Source organism: Notothenia rossii (assembly GCF_949606895.1).
Source record: "Notothenia rossii genome assembly, chromosome: 11".
Lineage (NCBI taxonomy): Eukaryota > Metazoa > Chordata > Actinopteri > Perciformes > Nototheniidae > Notothenia > Notothenia rossii.
In genome coordinates, this window is record NC_136910.1 from 20,314,592 (window position 1) to 20,339,582 (window position 24,991).

Consider the following 24,991-nt stretch of genomic DNA (forward strand, 5'->3'; position numbering starts at 1 on the left):
GGACCAATCAGCAGAGGCTGCGTGGGGAAAGAGCCGGTAGGTTACACTTGGACATTACCAAACAGAACGAACAGAGAGTCAGACAGTCAGCAAACACTCGTCTTCTTCTTCTTCTCTCTAGACAGGATCTCACCTGAACCTGAGACAGGAAGTGGAGCCACAGATCAACACTTACTGAGGTAATGTGCACCTGGAAGGACACTTTAAACAAGTCTGACTTCTGTTTTATCGGAGGAGTTCTCACTCTCAGGTCACAAAGGGAGGCAATCCGTGTAGCAGACAGGAAGTGTAGCTAGCAGTGACCAATGGGAAGGGTTTGCCATTGTTATGGGATCAATGATTTAGCATGTGATGGAAGATTGAATGAGTCTTTATTGTGTTTAACTTAATACCGATAAGTTTAAAACACTGTTTTAGGTAACTTTACTATGCAATTCATTTATCCAAATGGTGTGGTAATTCTTATTTTTATACACTTGTCATAACTACTACAAATTAACCTTCTGCAGATACAAAGAAATGCTCACCTTAAGCTTATTTTTATCTTATATTATGTGATCTTTATCTCATCTTAGAGTATTTCATGATAGTTCCTTTACTAATTTCCACAACTCGTGATCTTTTTATCATTCCTGTCTTCAATTATTTTTAGCTATTTAAACAAACTGCTCAGGTTTTCATTTAGTTTTTTTCACGCGATATAATCAATTTCTTATTCATACATATTTAATTGGCATATTTGGTGGGAATTAGAGACTACAGACTATTATTGCTAACAACTGCTTCTGTGCAATCGTTGTGCATATGATAGGAATTAGAACTTGTGAAATGTTAGAGTAGTTTTAACTGTAGTTCAAAACAGACACGTTGATTACCAGATTTCATGAGTAAAGGCTACAATATCTCCATCCCCCTCAAGGCTCTGTGTCTGAGGACATCAGAACTGTCTCTGTGTGGTACAGTGTGTGTGTTGTGATCCCCTCCAGTATTCGCTGTCAACATGGCGAGTGTTTGAGGAAGAGAGACTTGGACAGCTGTCCCGGCAGTGGAAGGCATGCGGCCGCCCTCCTGCGTGCCAAATCTCTGCGTGCTATTTATATTCACCTTGCCAGGATCACTTCTGGTGTCTGTTCATTCACGCCTTGCCACGGCAAATGCCACCGCATTCAAATGAGTGCCAATTACAAATGTGCTGTTGCTGCCATTCCATTAGTGTGGAAAAGCATCTAACGTTATCAATTAACATGTACAATCTACTGACAACCAGGGCGGAAACATTCTGTATTTAGGGTGTGAGGCTGGTTCTTAAGTTTTACATAGTGACCATGACAAACACGTGTACAAAAAAGTACTTGATATTGCTATGATTGGAGGTGGATGCTTCTAGCTGGTATTGTACATGTTTTTTCGCCACTCTTGGTAGGTCCAATCCTTATTCAAGAGTTCAATATTTGGCGAGGTATTCATGGTCTCCTGAGGATTAACCCTTATGACTTTAAATAGCCAGTGAAATATCCCAACTACTAAATCTACTGAATTAATTGGTACAAAGTTCTGTGCAGAAATCATATTGGTAGTGAGATGGGTCCTCTGAAATGTGCATGCCACACAGCATTACATGAACAAATCACACAATGCAAGGCATAGTGCAAAAATGCAATGCAAACACAACACTAAACACACTGCCTAAAATATATTTTATCTGGAATAATTCAGAGATCATTGCGGGTGCACAGCTCTTTAAGGGCTATTGCCTTGGAAAAGCCTAGAAAGAGAATTATGATGGAAATGTTTGCTATTGTAGTTGTTGTCAGTATCACAAGTTAATGGATTCATTATGTGGAGCATAGTGTACGTTATTAATTCTTCCTGACGCAGGAGGCTGATATCAGGTACGATCAAGCCTTCTGTCGTCTTTCTGTTTCCATTTTCGCCAGAAAAATAACCTTGTTATCAGTAGGTAAATAAAAATGGGATCTCAAGATAACGTAAAAAACCGCATGACTGTTCTTGGCTTCAATAGTGTTATGACCAAATAACTACAACACTACATTTCCATCAGCCTTAGATGTACTCTTTGTTTAGTGCCAATTAGCAAATGTTAGCATGCTAACATGCTAAATCAGGACTCTGAATATGGTAAACATCAGCATGTTAGCATTGTCAGTGAGTATGTTAGCAGGTTATTGTTAGCAAATATAGCTCTATTTAGGTATGTTTTGTTGTATATATACAGTTAAAGAGTAGTTTAAACTTAAAGGTGGGGTAGGTAACGGCCCGTCCACACACAGGCATGAAAAAAATATTTCAAAGCTTCGCCCATTCCCTTGAATGGGGTGACGTAGAAGATTTTTAACCTTCGCCGAATTATATTGTGGGGAGCGGAGCATGGCTTTGCAAGCATCGTGAGCATCAAATGTTGAGCAATGTTCAACTTTTGATGCTCCCGATGCTTTCGAAGCTGGCATCAGCCAATCAAATCCCGTTTATGCAAATCCCGCCAGTGCAAGTGCTAGCCAATCAAACCGCGGGGATATTCATGTAATTAGTTGTTGGTCGGAAAAAATCGCCAAGCTTCAGACACGTCCAGCATCAAGATTTTTCAAGATTTTTTTCATGCACGTCGGCCCGTCCACACACAGGCATGAAAAAAATCTTGAAAAATCTTGATGCTGGGCGTGTCTGAAGCTTGGCGATTTTTTGCGACCAACGCGACCAACAACCAATCACATGAATATCCCGCCCCGACATACAAAGCAATAGCAATGTTAAAACGAAGTAAACTGGATATAAACTCCCCAAACAGGCGAAAACCTTCCAGTTTCACCCGCTGTCTCTGCCACCTCCCTCCATGCCTGGTTCCTCCGGTTTGTATCCCGGTAAATAGTTCTGGTCGTAAAGAACCGGGTGATTTGCTACCGTAATTTCTCGTTTGGAATATGAGGAAATGAACTGCGGTCTGGCTCTACCAGCTTGCACGCGGTTTTGCATAAACGGGATTTGATTGGCTGATGCCAGCTTCGAAAGCATCGGGAGCATCAAAAGTTGAACAACCATGTTGTTGGTTGGCATAATACATTGGACCTTGAAGCAAGCTAAAAACGTCTCTGTTTCCTTGTCTAATATTTCCCCCAAATTAGGGGTTCAACCGGTTCAACACCTAGTACCTGCCTGTCAGCCTTCTCCATCTGTCCACAAATTTACCTCGTGCCCTCATTGGTCATGTGCGCGTTCGTGTGTCTTGGAGGGGCTCTGAAAGGAAGTGGCAGATTTTTTCCGGCTGTGTATTTTCAAATTCTAGCGCACTCGAGCTGGTTTCTCCAAAATTACCTACCCCACCTTTAAGTAGCACAGTGAAAAATGCTTGCTAACTCCATGCTTTTTATTTAATTAATTGAAAGGGGTGGAAAAAGTATTGATGAAAAAAATCATACCCCTCACTTTGCTTTTGTCCTGCAATATATTTGTCTTTGACTATAGTCAACATTCAAAATGTTAACGTTCCCAGATTGTAGGTGATTTCCAGAAGGCATTATGTATGTACTCAATCAATCAATCAATCAATCAATGTTTATTTATATAGCCCAATATCACAAATGTTACATTTGTCTCAGTGGACTTCACAATTTGTACAGAATATCAGTATGACAATACGACACCCTCTGTCCTTAGACCCTCACATCGTACAAGGAAAAACTTCCAGAGAAAACCCCACAGTTTAAAGGGAAAAATGGGAGAAACCTCAGGGAGAGCAACAGAGGAGGGATCCCTCTCCCAGGACGGACAGACGTGCAATAGATGCCGTGTATAAATTGAAAAGATAATACATTTGCAACATAGGTAGTCCAAATGTTTGGAAATGCATGTGTGTATAATAAGAAGATGAATCCACGAGGATATCCATCCAGGACTTATGATCCAGGACCACAGCCACGACTCAAGATCCAGGACTCGCAATCCATGACACAGGACCGCAGGATCATCCATGACTCCGGATCCCGGCGTATATAGACACCAAAAAGAAAGAAATTTGGGGAAGCTGGGTTAATCGGAACATGAGAGTACACAGGTATAGACAGAGAGAAGGAAGAAGTAAGATGTCCCCCGACAAACTAAGCCTATATCAGCAAAACTAGGGGCTGAATCTAATCAGCCCTAACTATAAGCTTTATCAAAAAGGAAGGTCTTAAGCGCACTCTTAAAAACGGATAGGGTGTCTGCCGCCCGAACACAAACTGGAAGCTGATTCCACAAAAGTGGAGCTTGATAAGAAAAGGCTCTGGCTCCCATTGTACTTTTAGAGACTCTAGGAACAACCAACAACCCTGCATTCTTGGAACGCAATGCCCTAGTAGGACAATAGGGTATAATGAGTTCTTTAAGGTAAGATGGCGCCTGCCCATTAAGGGCTTTGTAGGCGAGAAAAAGAATTTTAAATTCTATCCTGTGTTCTATAGGGAGCCAGTGTAAGGCAGCCAGAACAGGAGTAATGTGGTCCCTTTTCCTAACTCTGGTTAGTACACGAGCTGCAGCATTTTGAATCAGCTGAAGCGACTTGACTGACTTCTTGGTACACCCTGATAATAAGGAGTTACAATAATCCAGCCTTGAAGTAACAAATGCATGGACTAGTTTCTCTGCATCGTTTTGAGGCAAGATATGCCTGATTTTTGCAATGTTACGTAGATGGAAGTAGGCGGTCCTTGAAATTGATTTTATGTGGGTGTTAAAGGATAAATCCTGATCAAATATAACACCAAGATTCCTTACAGTCTCACTGGAGGCCAAATTAATGCCATCCATAGTTAATATATCTTTAGATAATTTGTTTCGTAGATTCTTCGGGCCAAGTACAATAACTTCAGTTTTGGTCGTGTTTAACATCAAAAAATGTAAGGTCATCCACGTTTTTAAGTCCTTGAGGCAGTCTTGAATTTTATTTAGATGATTAATTTCATCAGGCTTGATTGATAAATATAGTTGAGTATCATCCGCATAACAATGAAAGTTTACAGAATGATTCCTTATAATATTGCCTAACGGAAGCATATATAGGGTGAACAAAATAGGTCCAAGCACTGAGCCCTGTGGCACTCCATGGCTAACTTTGGTTTGCATGGAAGATTCATCGTTGACACGTACAAACTGAGAGCGTTCAGATAGATAGGACCTAAACCAGCCTAAAGCAGTTCCCTGTATGCCAACTAAGTGCTCTAGTCTTTGCAATAGGATATCATGGTCGATAGTATCAAATGCACTAAGATCGAGCAAGACAAGAATAGAGACAAGTCCCTTGTCAGAGGCTATTAGAATGTCATTTGTGACTTTAACCAGAGCTGTCTCTGTGCTATGTTGTGTTCTAAAGCCAGACTGAAAATCTTCAAATAAATCATAGTTTTTTAAGTAATCACACAGCTGTTTTGCAACTGCTTTCTCAAGAATTTTTGAGAGGAACGGAAGATTAGAAATAGGTCTATAGTTGGCTAAAACCTCTGGATCGAGGTTGTGCTTTTTAAGAAGCGGTTTTATCACTGCTACTTTGAATGATTGTGGAACATAGCCTGATAATAAAGACATATTCATAATATTTAATAAAGAAGTGCTAATTAATGGAAAAACTTCTTTTAACAGCTTAGTTGGAATTGGGTCTAAGATACACGTTGATGGTTTAGAAGAGAGAATCATTGAATTTAATTGTTCAAGGTTTATGGCTGAAAAGCATTCTAGTTTACTATCTAGTGTAATATTAGAACTTACGTTTCCGGGAGCTGTTGATAACACTATACTGGTCAAAGGCAAGAGGTCATTGATTTTGTTTCTAAGAGTAACAATTTTATCGTTAAAAAAGCACATCAAATCATTACTACTGAGTGCTATGGGAATAGAAGGCTCAGTTGAGCTGTGGCTCTCTGTCAGCCTGGCTACAGTGCTGAAAAGAAATCTTGCATTATTCTTATTCTCATCTATTAATGAAGAGTAGTATGCTGCTCTCGCTTTACGCAGTGCTTTCTTATATTCATTGAGAGTAATATGCCAAATTAAACGAGATTCTTCAAGTTTAGTGGAACGCCATATCCTTTCAAGTTGTCTCGACTTTTGCTTTATTTTGCGGGTTTCGGCATTATGCCATGGAGCTAATCTATGTTGTTTTATTTTCTTCTTTTTCAAAGGAGCAACAGAGTCTAATTTTATTCGCAGCGCATCTGTAGCACTATCAACAACATGATCAATTTGGGGTGGTGTACATTTTGTATAAGTTTCCTCCCCTACATGCAGACATGCTATCGAGTTAAGTATTGGTGGAATCTCTTCCTTAAATTTGGCTATAGCACTAACAGATAAGTTTCTGCTGCAGGAGCTTTTGGCTAATGCTTTGTAGTCTAGTAACAGTACTTCAAAAGTTACTAAGAAATGGTCGGATAAAGCAGGATTACGCGGTTCGACTAATAGTTGCTCAATTTCAATACCATAAGTCAGAACAAGGTCAAGAGTGTGATTATAGCAGTGGGTTGGTTTATTTACACTCTGAAAGAAACCAACATAATCTAATATAGAGTTAAATGCAACAGTAAGGCTATTTTTATCATCGTCAACATGAATATTAAAGTCACCTACGATAATTACTTTATCTGTTTTAAGAACCAAAGCTGATAAAAACTCAGAGAATTCTGATAAGAATTCTGAATAAGGACCTGGTGCACGGTACACTGTAACAAATAAAATTGGCTGCAAAGTTTTCCAGGTCGGATGCGTAAGACTGAAAATGAGGCTTTCAAAGGAGGTATAATTTAATTTTTGTTTAGTATTGATAAGTAAACTTGAGTCAAAGATTGCTGCAACTCCACCTCCTCGGCCCGTGCCTCGGGCAATATGAGTATTGATATGGCTGGGTGGAGTGGCCTCATTTATGCTGACATATTCTTCATGTCTCAACCAAGTTTCAGTGAGACAGCATATATCAATATTATAATCTGATATTAAATCATTTACCAGTATTGCTTTAGATGCTAGAGATCTTATGTTTAAGAGACCACATTTAATCTTCCTGTTTTGTTGCACTGTAGTAGTTGTTACATTTACTTTTATTAGGTTATTATGTATGACACCTCTATTAGGTTTTACCTTAAATTGTCCTTGGGCAGACACACACACCGTTAATATTGGGTATTTTATTGGGGTCGGGATTCCTATGGATGACTGCCTAGGAGAGAGCGCAGAGAAGCGTGTAAGACTGCGACTCTGCCTCCTGGTCTCAACTCCAGTTTGTCATGGATTAAGTCCACAGAGCCCTGAAATGTTTGCTGAAATGAGATTTGCACCTTCCAAAGTAGGATGAATGCCGTCTCTCTTAATCAGAACAGGTTTTCCCCAGAAGGCTGTCCAATTATTCACGAAGCCCACATTGTTTGCTGGGCACCACCAAGACAACCAGCGCTGAAATGATGACATATGACTATACATGTCATCATTGATCAGATTGTACTGATGTGTTTGTTCATCCTCTCTCCAGTTCTCACAGCGTAGATGTACAGCGACAGAGAAATGGCCATTCCGCGGATGTTGAACTCCAACACGTCATTCATCATCGTGAGCGGAGGATCTGAAATCTCCTTTCTCGGCAAAGAGGAGAGCAGCCAGGGCTGTGAGGAGGAGAAGGACTCGCTGGTCCAGGCCATGACACCCTATCTGAGCCGGGTGATGCAGCACGGCACTGCCAAACACGTGGTCACTGAGGAGGGACCGGGGGGGGCCGAGGAGGACCTCTGTGTCTCCATAGTAGCGCAGGCAGAGAGTAAGACCTGCAATATGCACCTATGAATGCTGCATGGGATTGATGGGGGGGGACAACGATGCATCATAGTACCAGTCTTCTCACGTCTCTGCTTTATTTGCTTTAAAATCCATTCTTCCTATTTGTAATAATTATCAGAATGTATTTCAACCTGCAGCTTTTATAACATTAACATTTCTCTGACCCAGGAGAAGACTTCCAGGAGTTCAGCCCTTCCAACACACATTGCCTTTACACCAGAGCTCAGCTGCTCAAAAAGCACAGGTACCTCACAACATACAGTCCCATTACCATCAGTATGTCTCAAAATTAACAAATGCGAGAGCAAAAACATGTGTGAAAAGGAGTTGGAAAAATCCTAAACACTCCATCATGACTCTGATACTTGTGGCTGGAAACACATAGAAAATCGAAGTGGTTTAAAGATATAATGTCACGTTAAAACAATACAAAAACGAGTACTCAATATTTTAACCTGTTAAGCCCGAGAGACCCCGGTACCGGGGCCCTCCTGCAACATCTAGCAGGGAACAGTGTCTGAGGGCATGTTCATTTAATAAACTATGAATGTTTTATATCCATGTAACGGAAATAAACTCATCTAACTGATAATTTTTTTTTTTTTTTTTAAAACAACAAAAAAAACACAATGTTAACGCTGAGCCTCTGAATTAGCTCACTCACAAAACCTTATTATTTATCTTTGCTGCACATCCAACCCATCGTTTCACATCGTGAGGTGACACAGAATCGAGGGGTACCCACATTATCACTCAATTATACAAACTCTCGGAGAGAACAGACATCAAAACATATGGCGCTAGGTAGCTGAAAACGCTAACATGGCTCACCTGTGCCGTAGGTCTGGTCAAAAGTGGTCTTCAATGGCATTAAAATGATAAAAACGCTGCTGAAGTTAATCCATAGGTTAATCCGATGTGTCTGTGTCACTTTGAAATGATTTCTGATAATCCATGAGCAATAAACCTAGTTTTCAGATGTCAGAGCTAGAGCTATAGCTCAAAACTGCATCTGCGAAGCCCCCACCTTTTTGTTTTACCATGTGTGTGAGCGGGGAGATTCCCCTTTGATTCTATTGGCTGTAACGGTCAGAAAGAGATGTCAATCACCAAAATCGACCAATGGGTTCCAGAGAAACGGTAAAACCCCCATTTCCACCCAAACCACCTCAGAGGTGGAGTTTTTTTGGCTAAACCTCTCTAAAAAAGTCAATTGTCCCTTGCTGGCATCAATCTTGATACAGGGTACTTATTATATGTTGTACTTTGGATTCCTAAAGCTTTTAGTCTACCTTACCATCATCCAAGGGTAGATTTCACTATAAGTAAAAAATAATTTTTGGACGGACAATATAATTTTAAAATAAAAAACATCTATATTGATTCTGACTTTTCTACATCCAACTCACAGGTTTATCATTACTTTGAGAAAAAAGATTATTAATTTAACCCTTTTAGAAGGGAAGATATGGTCATTTGTTCTGGGAATGTCATTTTCGAGCCTGAGACCTGAAAAACAGGCTCAGGGCTAAACCACCAGGCTTTCCTTTCTTATTTTGCAAGGGTTCCATATATGCAAATAAAAAGACTTCAAAGGCATTGCATTTTTGACCTAAATAAGGGCCTCAAATGTTATATTATATATATTTTAAAAGTCTTACAATTGCTAGGACATGGGAATGTTTGCCTTTTTCTTTCTTAAACTTGCAAAATCTTTAAATAATTAGTAACATAATCTGTTTTGAATCCAAATGCCTCTCGCATTTACATCATGCCGTTTCAAGAACTGGAATAACTGCACATTTTTTTCTTGCATTTTATTCCAAGTGGCTTTTAAAAAGTCTTAAATCTAATCTATATCTGTACCTGAATCTGTATGAACCCTGGAAATCACATGTTTTGTTACTTTTGCATACTACATTCAGACCAGTAATTGTGAAAAAAATAAATTGTGCGTTATGCCATTGAAATAATTGAGAGGATTAGCTCTAATGACATTTAAAAAATGTATAGGCAAACTCTAAGTCTTCTAAAAATTACTGAATTTCAGCACGTAGTGAAACCTGCACAGCTTCAGTTTGTAAAACTCAGTTTTTCTCTATATTGCAGACTTCTCAGCAAAGACACTGCCCTGCTGACTGACTCAGAGGACGAGGACTTTGATGGCAAACTCCCGCAGCACCACCTCCAGAGGAAACAGCGGAGGAAAGCCAGGAGACAGAGCCAGGAGGACGGGGAAGAGCCGCCCATCATCCGGGGCCTCTGGGTGCAGGAGATCGATTGGCTGAAATTGGCAAGCAGAGAGATGATGTCATCATCCGCTGAGATCATACCGCCGCCTCCGCAGTTTACTGACTGCAGCCATGGGGACTCTGAGGGCTGTGCAGATGTGTGTGTCCATGGATCAGAGTGTGTGTCACTATCAGAGGAGTGCTACAGATCAGCAGATACAGACGACACCTCCAGCACTGAAGGTGAAGCAGACTCTGAATCAGTTTACACTCTCGAGTCAGACTCATCCTGCCCTGCTGAGGATGGCATAGAAGCCAAAATGTCAAATTTGACCTTTGACCTGATGCAAGTGTCCGGTTTTAACTCTGCTCATGCTGAGTGGGACTCTGACTCTGCAGAGGGAGTGCAAAGCCTGCTGGGAGATTCAGGCTACACTGTGAATACACCTCAGTGTGCCTTTGGTTTTGATGACTTGAGTGACACAGTTTTGGACGACCTCAGAGGCAGAGTGACACTGCTGCCAAAGCTCTTTGTTTCACCTTTATTCAGAGATTTGATAAAACAGACTGTGAACGACTGGAAGACCAGCACACCTGTCAATGAAGGACTCATATTTCATCATGTAAGACATCTAATAATTCAAAGGAATACTTTGCAAATCATTTCTCAACTTCTCACCATGTGTTACCTTGAATTAGTACACTGCTTAGTTTAATACTCGCTCTGATTGGTCAATTTAGACATTTCAGAGGTTGTTAATACTCAATAAAACACCACTGCTAAGCAAAATTGAGGGTTGCTAAGAAGGATCAAGGGAGAGAAAGAGGTTAAAAGACAGAGCGTTGGACGTCAGAGAAATCAAAAGAAGACAGGCAGGAATGAATGAAGAACACTTTTTTTTTCTTGCTGGCCTCCATGGTAAACAAAGAATCTCATTCAGATATTAGTTTGGATGATTTAAAGTATATCGCGGCAGAAAACTATATCAAAAGACCCTTTAAAAAACTCTTATATAACAATTGCAGTATAATACAAGTAGCAATTAGCTGGATGTAGTCTAACTGCTAACTTATTTTTCGATATACCATACTATTTAAAAAAATTGTTCATAAAAAGTCTCACGCTTGCCCAAGTGTGCTACTTGTCTGTGGAAAGACTTTACAAGCAAACGTTTATTTAATAAGCAAGATTTTAGTGAAAATGCATGTGTTTGTAAAGTAGTGAGTAAGACTGGATAAATTAGCCTTTTCTTTTTGTAGATTATGCTGCAGGAATTGTGTGAGAGTTTGTAAAGGGATGTTTTCATAAAGTTCTGCTGTCTTTTAACATTGCCAGCTTTATTAAAATTAATGTATTATTTAATCCATTTTTTATTCATCATTCACTGGATAAATGCCAGAAAAACCAACTTTTCTTTATGAATTCAAGGTGACACAAAGTGAGTATTTGATGTAGCAATGATCAAATTGTGGTTGAAGCTTTCTGTATTGTACTTTTGTAAACGCACTTTAGAGCAAGTATTTGTCCGTTAATCGAGACAGGAAACACCTGCAGTGACATCACAGTTTAGGGTGTGGCCCAACTGCATCTGGCTTTCTGATGGTTTTAACTTCTCAGCCCTATTGTCCTTTTGAACTTTTGTATCCCTCAGCAACTTCAGCCCGACAGCTGTCAGTACAGGGAGGGAGAGGAGTACTGTGTCCTCAACCACATCCAGAACGGCTCGTATGGAGACGTCTTCTGTGTGCGTGACAAAAGGACCGGATTCCAATGTGCTGCCAAGAGGGTAAGCCAAGAAAGTGTGTGACTCATATATTCATCATCCAAAATGTCCTTCTCCTCAGCACTGAGGGATTTTAAGGTTTTTGAAATGTAATTCAGCACATTGTAATCCACTGATCTCAGATTCCACTGAGTCACTTTAGCGGGGAGGAGGTGAGCACGTGGAGCGCTCTCAACTCTCCTCGTGTGGTGGAGCTCTTTGGGGCTGTGAGGGAGGGGCCCAACATCGTCCTCTTCATGGACTTGAAGCCAGGTAAAAAAATATATACTGTATATCTTCAAGAGGTCCTGTTATGCTATTTGAGGTTCCCTTTCCTGTAATGTGTTCTATAGGTTTTGTGCATGTAAATGGTCTGGTGTCCCCCCCAGAGGGAGTTTCTCTCCCACACACTCCCTCCCTGCCTGAAATGCCTCAATTAGACTCCTTTGTTTACTTCTGTAACATAATGACATCACTTTGAAACACCCACGCTTCTATTGGCTAGCGCTCAAACACATTGTATGTGATGTGACATTTTTGACAAATCTCTAAATGGTTGACCAATCACAACAGAGCCGGCCAGCTAACCAATCAGAGCAGACTGGGCTCTGGTTTCAGACAGAGGGTGAAAAGAGGTGCTGCAGCACAGGCAGTATGAGACAAATAAAGAGCTTTTTGAACATTAAAGCATGGAAACATGTCACAGTAGAGGCACTAAATACAAATATGAACCTGAAAATGAGCAGGATATGTTCTCTTATAATAAATGACATAATTACTTTGTTGTTTATCTGTAAGTAAATATGTGTTTCTTCAGCATGTTTGGCCCAGCTTCTCAAAGAGATGAACTCCCTGCCTGAGGATTTGTCCCTGCACTACCTTCACCAGACACTAGGGGCACTAGAGCACCTGCACCACAGGAAGGTCCTCCACCTGGACGTCAAAGGTATGTTTAAGTTTCAGACAACATGATAGTCTTGTTGGAGCCACAGTGTTTACAGTATTCGGACATGTAAAGATAGGCAATGTATGTGTATGGAAATGCACCACAATTACTCAAGCACTGTACTTAATTGCAAGTATTAGGTATTTTTACTTGAGTATTTTCATGATATGCTACTTTAAACTACTCCATTGCATTTAATAGTCTTCTTTAGACAGTCCTTATATTCATATTTTACAAACAAAACATATAATACTAACCAAAAGAATATAACACAATTAAATTAATGTCCTGTTCTTCGAGCAATAAAGCAATGTGCACATTTAAATGTTTTGAATGAATATACAGTATATATTTGAACAATGTCGTGGAAGAACAATGGAACAACTGTCCATTGATATAATGATATAACACTAACTGATCTAAAGAATACTATTTTTGTAATACTTTCATTTGATTTTGCTACTTTTTAGTACTTTACTAAACTTTACTTTTATATACTGAACACTTCTTGCACGACTGTTCATGCTCGTGCTATAAGTTGACAGTGGTGAAAGGTAACTTAATTCCTCTGCTTTAAGCTGCACTCATCAATAGTTTAATATGAGAAATGGATTAAATGTTTAATGTGAAAGGTGACACTCATAGTGACGAACACACAGAAAACAATTCAAAACTCTTCAAATCTTCTCAACTGGAATATTACCATTTTGTTTGTGACTTAAGGCCATAGATTACTAGTAATTGGTTTAAAGCAGCTTTTATTTGAAAAGAAAAACTCATTAACAAAGCAGACGGACTCAATTAGAAACTTGCTGGTGAACAAGAGGAACATAAGCAGCAAGAGACACATATTTGGTTACCAGAAACATGACTCCAAATGAATGACACCGGTGTTCCATGTCTGCTGTGCGGACAAAAATATGTCAGTGTTGTGTACAGATTATTTAGCTGACCCTTAGTGGTAAAAAGTATTTGTTCAGTATATGTTATACCATTACATTTATTTCTATGTGACTTTACAAACTACGATATTAAAAACTAATACACCTTGGGGTTCTATTATCCCCATTTCAGAAACACTGGTTGATTATATAATAAAAACATTAGAGTATATGACAATTTAAATACAAAAAAATAAAAATAATTGATGAGTTGATACTCTATTTTGTTATGTGTACTTTTGCTTTTACCTTTACATTTACTTCCATCACTTTTTACATTATTTTGATGGTTCCTTTTGCATTTAGCGTTAGCTTGAAATAGCCATGGTAGTAGATGTGGCATTATCAGCAGTTCTTACAGGGATGGGGAGAGCCCAGTAAGCCTGTAGCTGCTGGTTCTACTGTCAGGTGGCATCCCCAGTGTTGGTACCTAATCCTTAACTGACACCTAAGCCCTCAGTAATCCTCACTGAGAGTATTGAAGAGGAGGGGGCTCGCTCAGAATGAGGCCCCTTTGCGTTCACTGCAGCCAACAACGGTTCTCAACATATCAGATCTTCAATTTGAGTAGCAAAAAAATGAGCTTTATTATTTAAAATACCACTTTACGCTAGCTCCAGATCACGATTGGGGTGGAACCCAATGTAAATAGAATGAATTATAAATGATTAATTAGTTAATAAAAAAAGAAAGCACATGCAGACAAATAGTTGTGTTGCTTTGTAAACTGTAGTACATTTGACGTGACGTGTACTTCCATTGTTGGTCCTCAGTGGTCGTCACTAACCGGTCGATCACATTACCACATTCACAGAGCCGCCTCCCTCACACTGGCTTGCTTTAGCTATGGGCCGGACTATAAAACACTCACAGACAACATTCAGTCAGAGCCATCACACTGACTTGAGTTACTAACATGACTGTTTTGCCTTTCGATGTCATTGTGTAAAGTAATGCTGCATAATTGAACTTACTGCACTTAACTTTACTGCACTGACAGAGAATATTGTTAGCATGCAGTAGAATGCTACTTTCAAAAATGTTAATGTTGTAACTTGCATGAAGCTAACAACTAAAGTTCTTCTTCTCTGCTCCCTGCAATATATGTTACATTTTTCTTTGTTGTTGTGGCTGTCAAAAAACATATTTACTCAAATGGAAAATAGGACATTTTATATTCAGGGCTAAAGAATTAAACGTATTATTATAAGTAGGATGTAAATATATAAATCAAGTATATTATTTGACATGTTAGTTATATTGTGTACTTAGTTGCAAACATTTAAAGTTAAACCAAAGGATTTCATATAATTCAAATACAATTAGCCTGAATAAAAGGCCTTAAATTGGAAGTACACTCAGCCTTTAGGTCGATCCAGCCTTTCACCAAGACTCGATGTATTCAAAAAGTAACATAAAATGATCAGATTTAGGCACTTAGGTCACTGATAACATTTTTGACAGGCAATTAGTAATAGTAACGGAAAACATATTTTTCCAACCTGCTCACCACAGCTTTGACCCCGTGAACCCATCACTCCTGATTTCTCATTCATCTGTTTATTTATGAGCACCAAATGAAAGCAAGCTGTCACACTAAATCCTGCGTGTTGATTTTATTTCAGTTGACAATGTGCTGCTGTCTGCAGACTGCAGGGACACATTCCTCTGTGACTTTGGTCTCTCAGAGACTTTGGATGACAATGGATGGAGCACCAACACATTCAGGGGTGAGTAAGGTCTAAAATGTCAGCATACATTGTGGCAAATTGTACATTATAAAAACCATATCATGCACCTTATCATGACCACGTTATTGCATTTGGTTCAAAAAGTTACACTTGGATAGATTAGAGATGAAGTTTACTTTAAAAATTACAATTGATACAAATTCACTTTTTGACTGAAAGAAATAAGCGGCTGTTATTCAAATGGCTGTTAACCCATGAACAACATTATGTGTGCTTCCTGTATTTACGCCTAAAGGTCAGTCTGACTGGTGTGTTGTGTTATCATGTTCTTTAGCAAGTCCACGAAAATAACAGAAAGTTAAAGATGAATACAAAAAAAAATGATTTCATCATTTAAAGTCTGCAAGTAGAAAGTCACAAAGTCATCAAACAGGCCCATGTTAATGTTAGTTATACAGCAACATTTCCCTTTAGGTTGTCAATCTACCCCATAAGCTTGTGTTCATACTAGACCGAGTTAGGCTGGCTGTAGCACCAACATAGCTGAGTGTATTGAGCTATAATCTGTTTCGCTGCTCACAAATGCTTGACATTTTTTCTGAATAACGTAAAAAACAATAAACAAAATTGGAATTAAGAAAGTAATTTAAAAAGAATAATGAACCTTACAAGGATATTCAGTCAATACCATTTTTTTCTGTTTAGATCAATTTACTGTAGATCAGACTTCAAAATTGTTTTTTTTCTTACTTGCCTCTCAGGGATTCCATATAAATTATAAACACAGAAAGAAAAACATAACATTAAATAAAGCTGTCTGCCTACAGCCTCAGAAAGAAGTAGGCCAAAATGTGTCAACAACAGCAGCACAATCCTGAAGACGAGGTCATTACAAATATGGAGAGATAAAAATGAATTTGTTGTTTGTGGATGTAGGAGCGGCCTTCCCCGGCACAGAGACCCACATGGCCCCCGAGGTGGCCCGAGGGGATCAACTGTGTGCCAAGGCCGACGTGTGGAGCAGTTGTTGTATGCTGCTGCACATGCTCAATGGATGCCAACCTTGGATACGTTACTACTCCCATCCTCTGTGTCTGCAGGTGAGACTTATTTTGTATTAATTAGAAAGGGTGAGGTTTACATTCTCAAGCTAAAAGACATGCATGAAGATTTCCTGTTGTGTTTTTGTCAGATTGTCAATGAGCCACCGCCTCTATGGGAGGTGCCGTCCAACTGCAACAACTTCACGGCCAAAGTGTTCAGGGCTGGACTCCAGAAAGACTCCGACAGACGAACATCTGCCAAAGAACTCCGGAGGAAAACCACCAAGGCCCTTAGAGCAGGTCAATGTGACACATATTCCAGAATCAGTTATATTATAAAATGAAACATTGTCCAAACAGTATTTAATGAAAGACTAAGTGCTCTACATTATCAAAACAATATCAAGCAATACAAAGGACTCAAAAACATAAAACTAGATCAGAAAACCATTTATGAAACAGTTTAGTGCAAACCAAACATGGCAACAATAGAAAAAACAAAGATAAACAGGCCGCCCCTGGCCAACTTGTGGCCCCACGCAAAGTTATGTGATGAGGCCCTCTGTGTCGCGAGCGTCGTTGTCGACGACGGGGGGCTAGTGGAGCACGCGCTGGAGTCTCGCAGCGGCGAAACTGTGGTGCACTTACAGTAATTGCGCCTCATAAGCGCATAAAGTTGGGGCTAGTGGAGCACATGCTTCGGATGAGGCTCCCTCCGCAAGATGAGGCACCCTCCACGAGGTGAGGCCCCACGCAGTCTGCGTGATCCGCGTGTAGGGAGGGGCCTGCCTTCGCTCTTGCAAACTGTTAAAACAAACGCTTCAACTTGTACAATTTTGAATCTGTATTTTTGAATATCGAAAATGTCACGTTGAAGTCGTGCGACCCTGCTGTACTCGGCTCTAGTTCGTTTATAGCATAACGTTAGATCACATTTATGATTCGAAAATGATAAAAGTAAGGTAGACATGTGGAGATTATCTGGCTGAACAAAACGTGCATTTATCAAACGTTTTCGTGTTCGTTTTCCACAGACCTTATTTCGAGCTATTTTCCAAAATCCTATGGAGAAATCCCATTGCTTTTTTGTCGAGGAAACCCATGCGCAGTTTATTTCCGGGTCGGCCTACAAAAATACGTCATCCCTGCACCACTCTATGCTTTAAACGTTAGTAGTAAATTATAAAAGTAAAGGTAAAAAGGGCATTAATAAAAGCACATAATAAATAAACGCATGGAAGATGTTTTAACATAAGCAAAGTGAAAAGACGGACAGCACAAGCAGGTGATTAAAATATTGCTAAATTTAGAATCTTTTAAATACACTGTCAGAAATATGCTGCATATAAACATATAAAAGTCTGAATGATTTATTAAACAAGTATGGCCGGGCGTCGTCAGCATTAAAATGAAAGGAGAACCCATGGCAGGGAATAATATCCTCAGGAGGGAGCAAGTATAGGGAAATTAAATAGGACCCAGGGTGGAACCTTGAGGCACCTCAGACATAGTGTTGTTGATGGGATTGTCAAAAAAACACAGATATTTGTATTTATTAAGTAGGAAAACAATGTGTCAACCCTCAAATTTGATCATCTTCAGTACCTTATTATTGTTGTGAAAGGATCTGTGTCACTGACCACTCTGAATGTGTTCAACAGTTGGGGGTTTGAGCCCCTGGTCTGTCAAAATTGCCTGTGAGAAGCTTCATCATAGCAAGAGCCAGAATGAAGACACCCCCTGTTCTTTGTCACCTGATGTCAACCCAACTAAAGCATCAGATACCATGTACTGGGTGAGCCCCTGGAGGACTACAGCAGTGGACGAGGACAGCAATGACTGGAGAGATGGTGTCTCAGATCAAGACTCTGAAGCGGAGACATATTCCTTAATTAGGGAGTGGGAATCCCGGCCAAAATCACTTCAAGATGATTACACCGCAGATGTAGGAGACTGGGACAGCTTTTCTGACTCAGAGGTCGATATATACATGGCAGAGGAGGAATATGTTCAGGAGAAGTGGCTGAGAAGTGACAGGGACTATGAGGGGGATTGGGAAGAGGAAGGAGATGAAGAGGAGGAGAAGGAGGACGAGGACGAAGAAGAGTGGGAATCTTCCAAGTCAGAGTATCTCCGTGCTCTTCGGGGCATTTTCCCTTTGCTGCAAAAAGGCCAACAGACAAATGACAATTCATGGGGATCAGAGCCAGAGCTGGAATACCTCCGAGACGGTGAGTCAGAAAAACTCTGTGTCATGAGGACAGCCTAAGAGGGGTAGTAATACACTCTGCATTTTTGTTAGAATACTGCATCTCACAGTGATTACAGAGATTTTCCTCTCTGTTGCATATTTAAAGGAACACAGAGTTTTTTTTCTCAGGCTGTCTTAAAGAGGAAGTCTACCAACTTGAATCATCAGAAAAGCTGTTGCAATAAATCAAATGTTGAAAAAGACTCAGTTGCACCAGAGAGAGCTGTGTGAAACATTAGAAAATTGCCTCAAGGGATGTCACATTAGTCATTTGTGGGGTCTGACAAGTTTGCAAATGTAAAAAATCCGGAGGTGTGCTATTAGCAAGCTCAGGTCTGTGTTGCCTGCTGCTCATACCTGCTGAAGGCTACGAGGCTCCAGGCCACATTAGCTGCTCCTAGCGTGATGAAATTGCATTGTGTGGAATGCAGGCACAAGGTTTAAACAAGGAAAAATTATGCTTGTACAAAATAATGATATCTCTGGTTTAGCCCTTTTTAAAAGTTGTCTTTCCTTTTTTAAAGCCTGCAGATTAGTCCAATGTGAAGTACTTTTGCAATACATTAGTCAAATGCCATATTAATGCTGAATGAGTATTTTGTTGTTGTATTTGTTACTCCAGTCCAAACTATCAAGCCATTATTTAAGTTACATCAGGTGTAAAAGCTCATTTAAATTGAGTTTATTTTGCAAGGAGTTACACAGAAGGTGTCCATCCAAATTATTTTCTGAAAAGGCTTCTTGCAAACACGCACCTTGAGTTACTGAGCCATACACTCTGAGAGTTAATTAAGGCAATATTTAATATCCTGACTTCCTGTTAAAGCACTTGAATCTGAGAACAAAACACTGCTGTTGTCCTTTAGTTTGAAGGAAGGCAAGCTGTTAACAGAAACTGCTGATATGTTATCTATGACTAGATGTAGCTATCGGCACAACAATCCAGACCCCATCCCCTGAACCTCGAGATGACCCTCCTTCCTGTTTCAGCTGCTCGGACACATCACCGATGGATTCCTCAGAGAAGGTGTGTGTCTTTGGTTGAAAGAACACAGATGTGTATGTTCATGTGTGATTGCTGTTGTAAAAAAAAAAAGTTCCCTTTGTGTTAAGGACTCTGACCATTCGTCTGATGATCTGAGCTCTGGAGTCTTTTCCTCCTGCAACAGTCAGACAGACGGACATTTGGAGTGGATGGCCTCAGACAATCAGCCCTCCTCCTGCTGCTTCGAGGGTAAAATGGCCGGGCTCTTGTAATAACTTTAATGCTGGTTGATTTTTTTTTCATTGATATTCTCTTCTCTGACGCTCCAGGTGTTGACATCTGGATCGAGAACGTCCAGGGCGAGTGTCTGCGGATCCGTGAGCGTCGGCAGGTCAAAGTGGGACATGTTGCTATAGGAATAAGCGATCAGGTAAAATATAGTAGATTGTTTTAAAGGCACTCTATTATACTTTTTGGGGTCTTCCCTTTCCTGTGCATACCTGCCAACCCTACCGATTTGGGCGGTAGTCTACCGCTTTTGATGTGTTTCTACCGCCTACCGACTTAGCTGACTTTCCCTACCGATTTTCAATCTTCCCAAACTATAGCAAATAAAGAGGACACTCCATAGACACTGGACTCGACTTTTGGCGGACACTGTTTGCAGCGTGTCAGTGATCCCATCATACAAAAAGTCTGAAAGATAAACAACGTGCAGACCGGGGGTAACGCTGCCTTTCCTCTGAACCCCAGGGGCTGATGGGTAATCACTCCCAAATGAGTTTAAGGGAACAGAGACGAGGCATTTGAGTCCTGCAGGATTTCCCCGTTAATATATGTGTCTCGAAAACACATGTTGGCGACTGAAAGACATCTAGTGTTTGGTCTTTTCCTGAAGCATTCTACAGTGTCTCAACTGAAAGAGGACCACAAACACACACAAAATATAATATGATTTTGAGATTTGGGGATATTTATCTCCCATTCTTTCACTTTTTCTGACATTTTCAACACCAAACATGTCGTTAATGTCTCTGTTTAGTGAACTACAGCAATCTGAAAGCCTGTACATTATTTATATCACACTTTATCAGTAGAGAAATGCAGGAAATGAATTTTTTAATGCAGTATTTTCTGATTTATGGTGCAACACAAAGATATTTCGCTCTCTGCAAACCTTTGACTCTAATATGTCAACAACATGAAACAAGAATATGAACCTGGCTTTATCCAATGTTCAAACAAGAGTTCTACATCCCGACACATCCTTCATCTACACTGTCTCAACTGAAAGAGGACCAGAAACACATTAAAAATATAATAAAATGTGGAGACTTTGGGATATTTATCTCCCATTCTTTTACTTTTCGGGCATTTTACAGACCAAACATGTCGTTGATGTCACTGTTTACCAAACTACCACTTTTTCGGAAAAATGCATAAAATGATATAATATATGTTAAATACATGGTTTATACATGTAATTACTGGGGTTCCATTTCTTCTGATTACCTAATTTGTGAGTGCACGTTTGCCGCGCGCAAATCTACCTCTTTTGGATTTGGAAAGGTTGGCATGTTTTTGTGCATGTAAATGGTCTGCAAAGGATAAAATCACGGTTGTCCGAGTGAACAATCACCACAGGGCAAGCCAGCTAACCGATCAGAGAAGACTGTGCTCTGGTTTGAGACAGAGGGTGAAAAGATGTGCTGCAGCACAGGCAAAATAAACATTAAAGCTTGTAAATACGTCACAGGAGAGGAACAAAATACAAATATGAACCTGAAACTGAGCATAATATTTCCTCTTTAATGTTTAGATGGATTCCATGGAATCTGGCCAGGTTTCCTGTGACATTTGTGTAATGTTATTGGGACTTAATTATAAACTAAAATGACTAAACAGAAAATCTGAATAAGTAACTAGAGCAGTCATAGAAATTGGAATAAAAAAGGACAATATTAACCATTGAAATATAGTGTACCCAGAGCATAAGTACCTCAAAATTGTAGTTATATTAACATTATAATTGAACAAACTTCAAAAAAGCAAAAGTCTTCAAATGTTAAATGTTTGCTGAAACCATTAAATGATGGGCAAGTTTGAGTTCACAGTTGAAGTTTGATACCCAACCAACCGAAATCCACATGAGTGATCTCATCTATCATTACCAGATCTCAGGGAAAGCCTTCACACTGGAGACCCTGGACAGGAAGACGGTGTCCTTTGAACAGGAGATCAGAGAGTCCTGTCTGTGGCTGCGCTGCGTTCCTGCTCCTGACAGGTGTCAGCGCTGGAGGTGGAGGGTCAGATACGGGAAGCTGGAACTTCGAGAATGAGATTTTAGTTATTTCCTTGTTGTCATTTACACTACTTGAATAGATTGTTCTAAAGACGTCAGGATGTAAACATGTGTACTAAATAAGTTGTGCTACTGTTATGACTGAATTTCCTGGATGAAATAGCCTGTATTTGTAGGAATTATATGAATTTCATCAATAAGATGTGACTTTAAAGATGCCTTTCTATTTTTAAAGATGTTCTTTTTTTATATTCTTAAATTGCCTTACTTATATTTGCTGGCAAAAGAGATCAATATTTAAGTATGCTTCTTAACGTCATCTCTGATCTGGAAACTAGAGTATGTCATGTTTGTTGGTGCTTCTTAACTGCCGTTTAGGAGTAAAGGTGCTTCAAACAATGACTAACCTTCATATTACAATATAAGCTCTCAATACATTAATCCTTGAAGGTTACTAACACTTTATATATTAATAAAAGATGACATCAGAGGCAAAGAAGTTCTGTCTTCTGCTTCTTTAAAAGTTATGTTTCCTTTCATTCATAATGTGGTCAATGCAGCTTCAGTAGAAGAAGGGATACACTCAACACACACTCGCTGCTGGAATGCTCTCTTGCGACCATAGACTTAGACCGGAGCTGTAGCCTATAGAACATTTAGAACACTAATAAAACAACTTGCACAAAGAAAGTTGATGTGACTGCAGCACATGTTAAACAGGGTTTCACACATGATCAGATCACATGACTTGGCCTCAAGACTTTTCCTCTCAATACAAACTACACAAAATAGGATTTATAACAATGCTCCAGCAAGTGATGTCACCGAGGTCATTTATGGGAATTTTGTTACCTTTTTAGGAAACAGGGTGTTTTTTTTACAATTAAAACATTTTGGTGGATATTTTATAGCCGATTATCTTATATTGTTAAACTACATATATTTCCTCTATATGTTGGTCTCTCAAACTGTCTATACATACATGTAGATTGGTATTTCAACCAAATTAAGAATTGTAGTTTTGGAAATGCATTATTATTTACATGGTAGATAAAATACCTATGATTCAAAAATAATTTTCCAAATTAAGAATTGTAATTGTTGGTGTCTGCCACAAAATGTGTTGTGGTGGAGGATTTGGCCAATATTTGTTCAAATTATGTTCAAATAAGGTATGATGTTTGAGGAATGTAGAGCTAACAGGGTCACTGAAGCAGCTCCTCCTATAGTAAATATTTAAACATGGCCTACCACCTTTTGACAGGCCTTACTGAAAAGTGTTACTTTTATTTCCTTCTTCTTGGCCTAACAAATAGCTGGAAATATCTTTCCAGCAGGATACTTCATGTAAGGATAAGAATGGCTGTTCCTTCTGGCCTGAATAAACTAGTGCTCCGGGGCTTGAGGCCACCTGGTTAGAATAGAAAGGGATCTTTGTTGACTTTCAGCAGGTGTCCAGTAGCTCAGAAATTACACATGTCAACACAAAGGTTAATAGAAGACTGGTTCTGCCTTGAATCTGCTGCTTGAACAAAGGAAGTAGAAAGTGCATTAAACATGTACAAAATAAATGTCAAATTTAAGTAAAGTCAGGTCTATTTTTTTTCTAGTTTAAACCACAAACAGTCCTTCAGTCTGTACAGTTTACCACACCTTATGTCCTTGAAAACTAGATTTGGATAAGGGAAAAAACAACAACAGGGAAGAAGGGAAGAAACCTGAGTAAGAGAACCTGAAGGATCCTGTTCTCTGGGATGATGTAATTAATGTGAATGTACTAACTCCCAACAGTATAAATACTCCAGTTCGAGTAAAAATCTTCATATTCAAACATTACTTTTCCTCATTAAACATGGGTTTATGAAGAAAGTGTACTTGAAGTATTGATTGTGCTGTAAAATGTTCCCTGTCAGTGTTTCACACTTATATTCAATTTTTTTAATTAATATTACTGCTGTATTAATGTGAGTGTGTTTTTTTATATTTGTGTTATGAGGGTTGTGGCGAGTCAAATGTAAAAAAATGCATTATATTCCATAAGATCATTATATGTTTGTCGCTGTCCTGAGTAAACTTTCCCAAGCTCAGACGAACAGCCCTGTTTTAAGCTTTTTGCCCATGCATTGTCCAGCTAACCGAACATAACACAAGACATAAAGAAACATTTAATCTTTCAGGTTACCATAAAAATATAAACAACACATACAGATAGAAAATACATGGTTTTCAATGGACAGAGAGCGGATAAGAAGTTGTAATTGTAATTCGGAAAGTTACTTGGTGGGGTAGATAATTTTGGAGAAAATCTGCCACTTCCTTACAGAGCCCCTCCTCCAACACACACGAACGCGCACATGACCAATGAGGGCATGAGATAAGTTTGTGCACAGATGGAAGGCTGACAGGCAGGTAAGCCATCCAGTTATTTTAGCCGGGCCGGCTAAAATGATTGGTCGTGCTTTTTACAGTACTATGGCTTCCACAGATGATTTTTTTCATGGATTTTTTATCAAAGCATTTAAGATATTCATTGCTATCGGGATGTTAAGAGCATTCCATGGAATATAACAAAAAGTGTATCTCGAGCCGGTTTCTCAAACTTACCTACCCCACATTTAAGATGTCTTTATGGAGCTAGCTGTGTGCAGGGATACATTGTCATGTTGAAACAGGAAAGAGGCAAACACAGTCTCTTGCCACACAGTTGGAAACACACCATTGTCTATTGTATTATTGAACCAAGGCCCAGGTCCAAGCCATGATCTGTAGTCTATGAGAAATAATCCAGAATACCATTTTGACAAACTGGATTATTGAGCACATGCAAGAAAACCCACACAGAGTCAAGTCAGTCATTCAGTTTGGTTGATGAACATGCACGTTGAGGGTCTCTTGTGAAAATACAAGAAGTTAACGGAGTTGATGAAAGGTTTATCAAGCCTGCACTCTTTGACAGCTCTAACTAGATTTGTCAATACAGTTTGGTTACCTCTTTGTGCTATTGAACACAAAACTAGCCCAGCCAA

The 24,991-nt window shown here is 39.5% G+C and overlaps 1 protein-coding gene across 1 annotated transcript; it reads left to right on the top strand.

The window, feature by feature from the left end:
* On the top strand, positions 1–24,040 carry map3k14b (mitogen-activated protein kinase kinase kinase 14b). Its single transcript, XM_079660419.1, has 16 exons — positions 1–36; positions 122–179; positions 7,511–7,792; positions 7,981–8,056; positions 9,922–10,666; positions 11,696–11,830; positions 11,950–12,079; positions 12,624–12,752; positions 15,319–15,423; positions 16,321–16,484; positions 16,577–16,727; positions 18,089–18,658; positions 19,599–19,705; positions 19,792–19,912; positions 19,993–20,093; positions 21,838–24,040. The coding sequence occupies exons 3-16, from the start codon at positions 7,525–7,527 to the stop codon at positions 22,000–22,002; spliced, it is 2,967 nt and encodes a 988-aa protein (XP_079516545.1). The 5' UTR covers positions 1–36; positions 122–179; positions 7,511–7,524; the 3' UTR covers positions 22,003–24,040.
* The last annotated feature ends 951 nt before the right edge of the window (positions 24,041–24,991 follow it).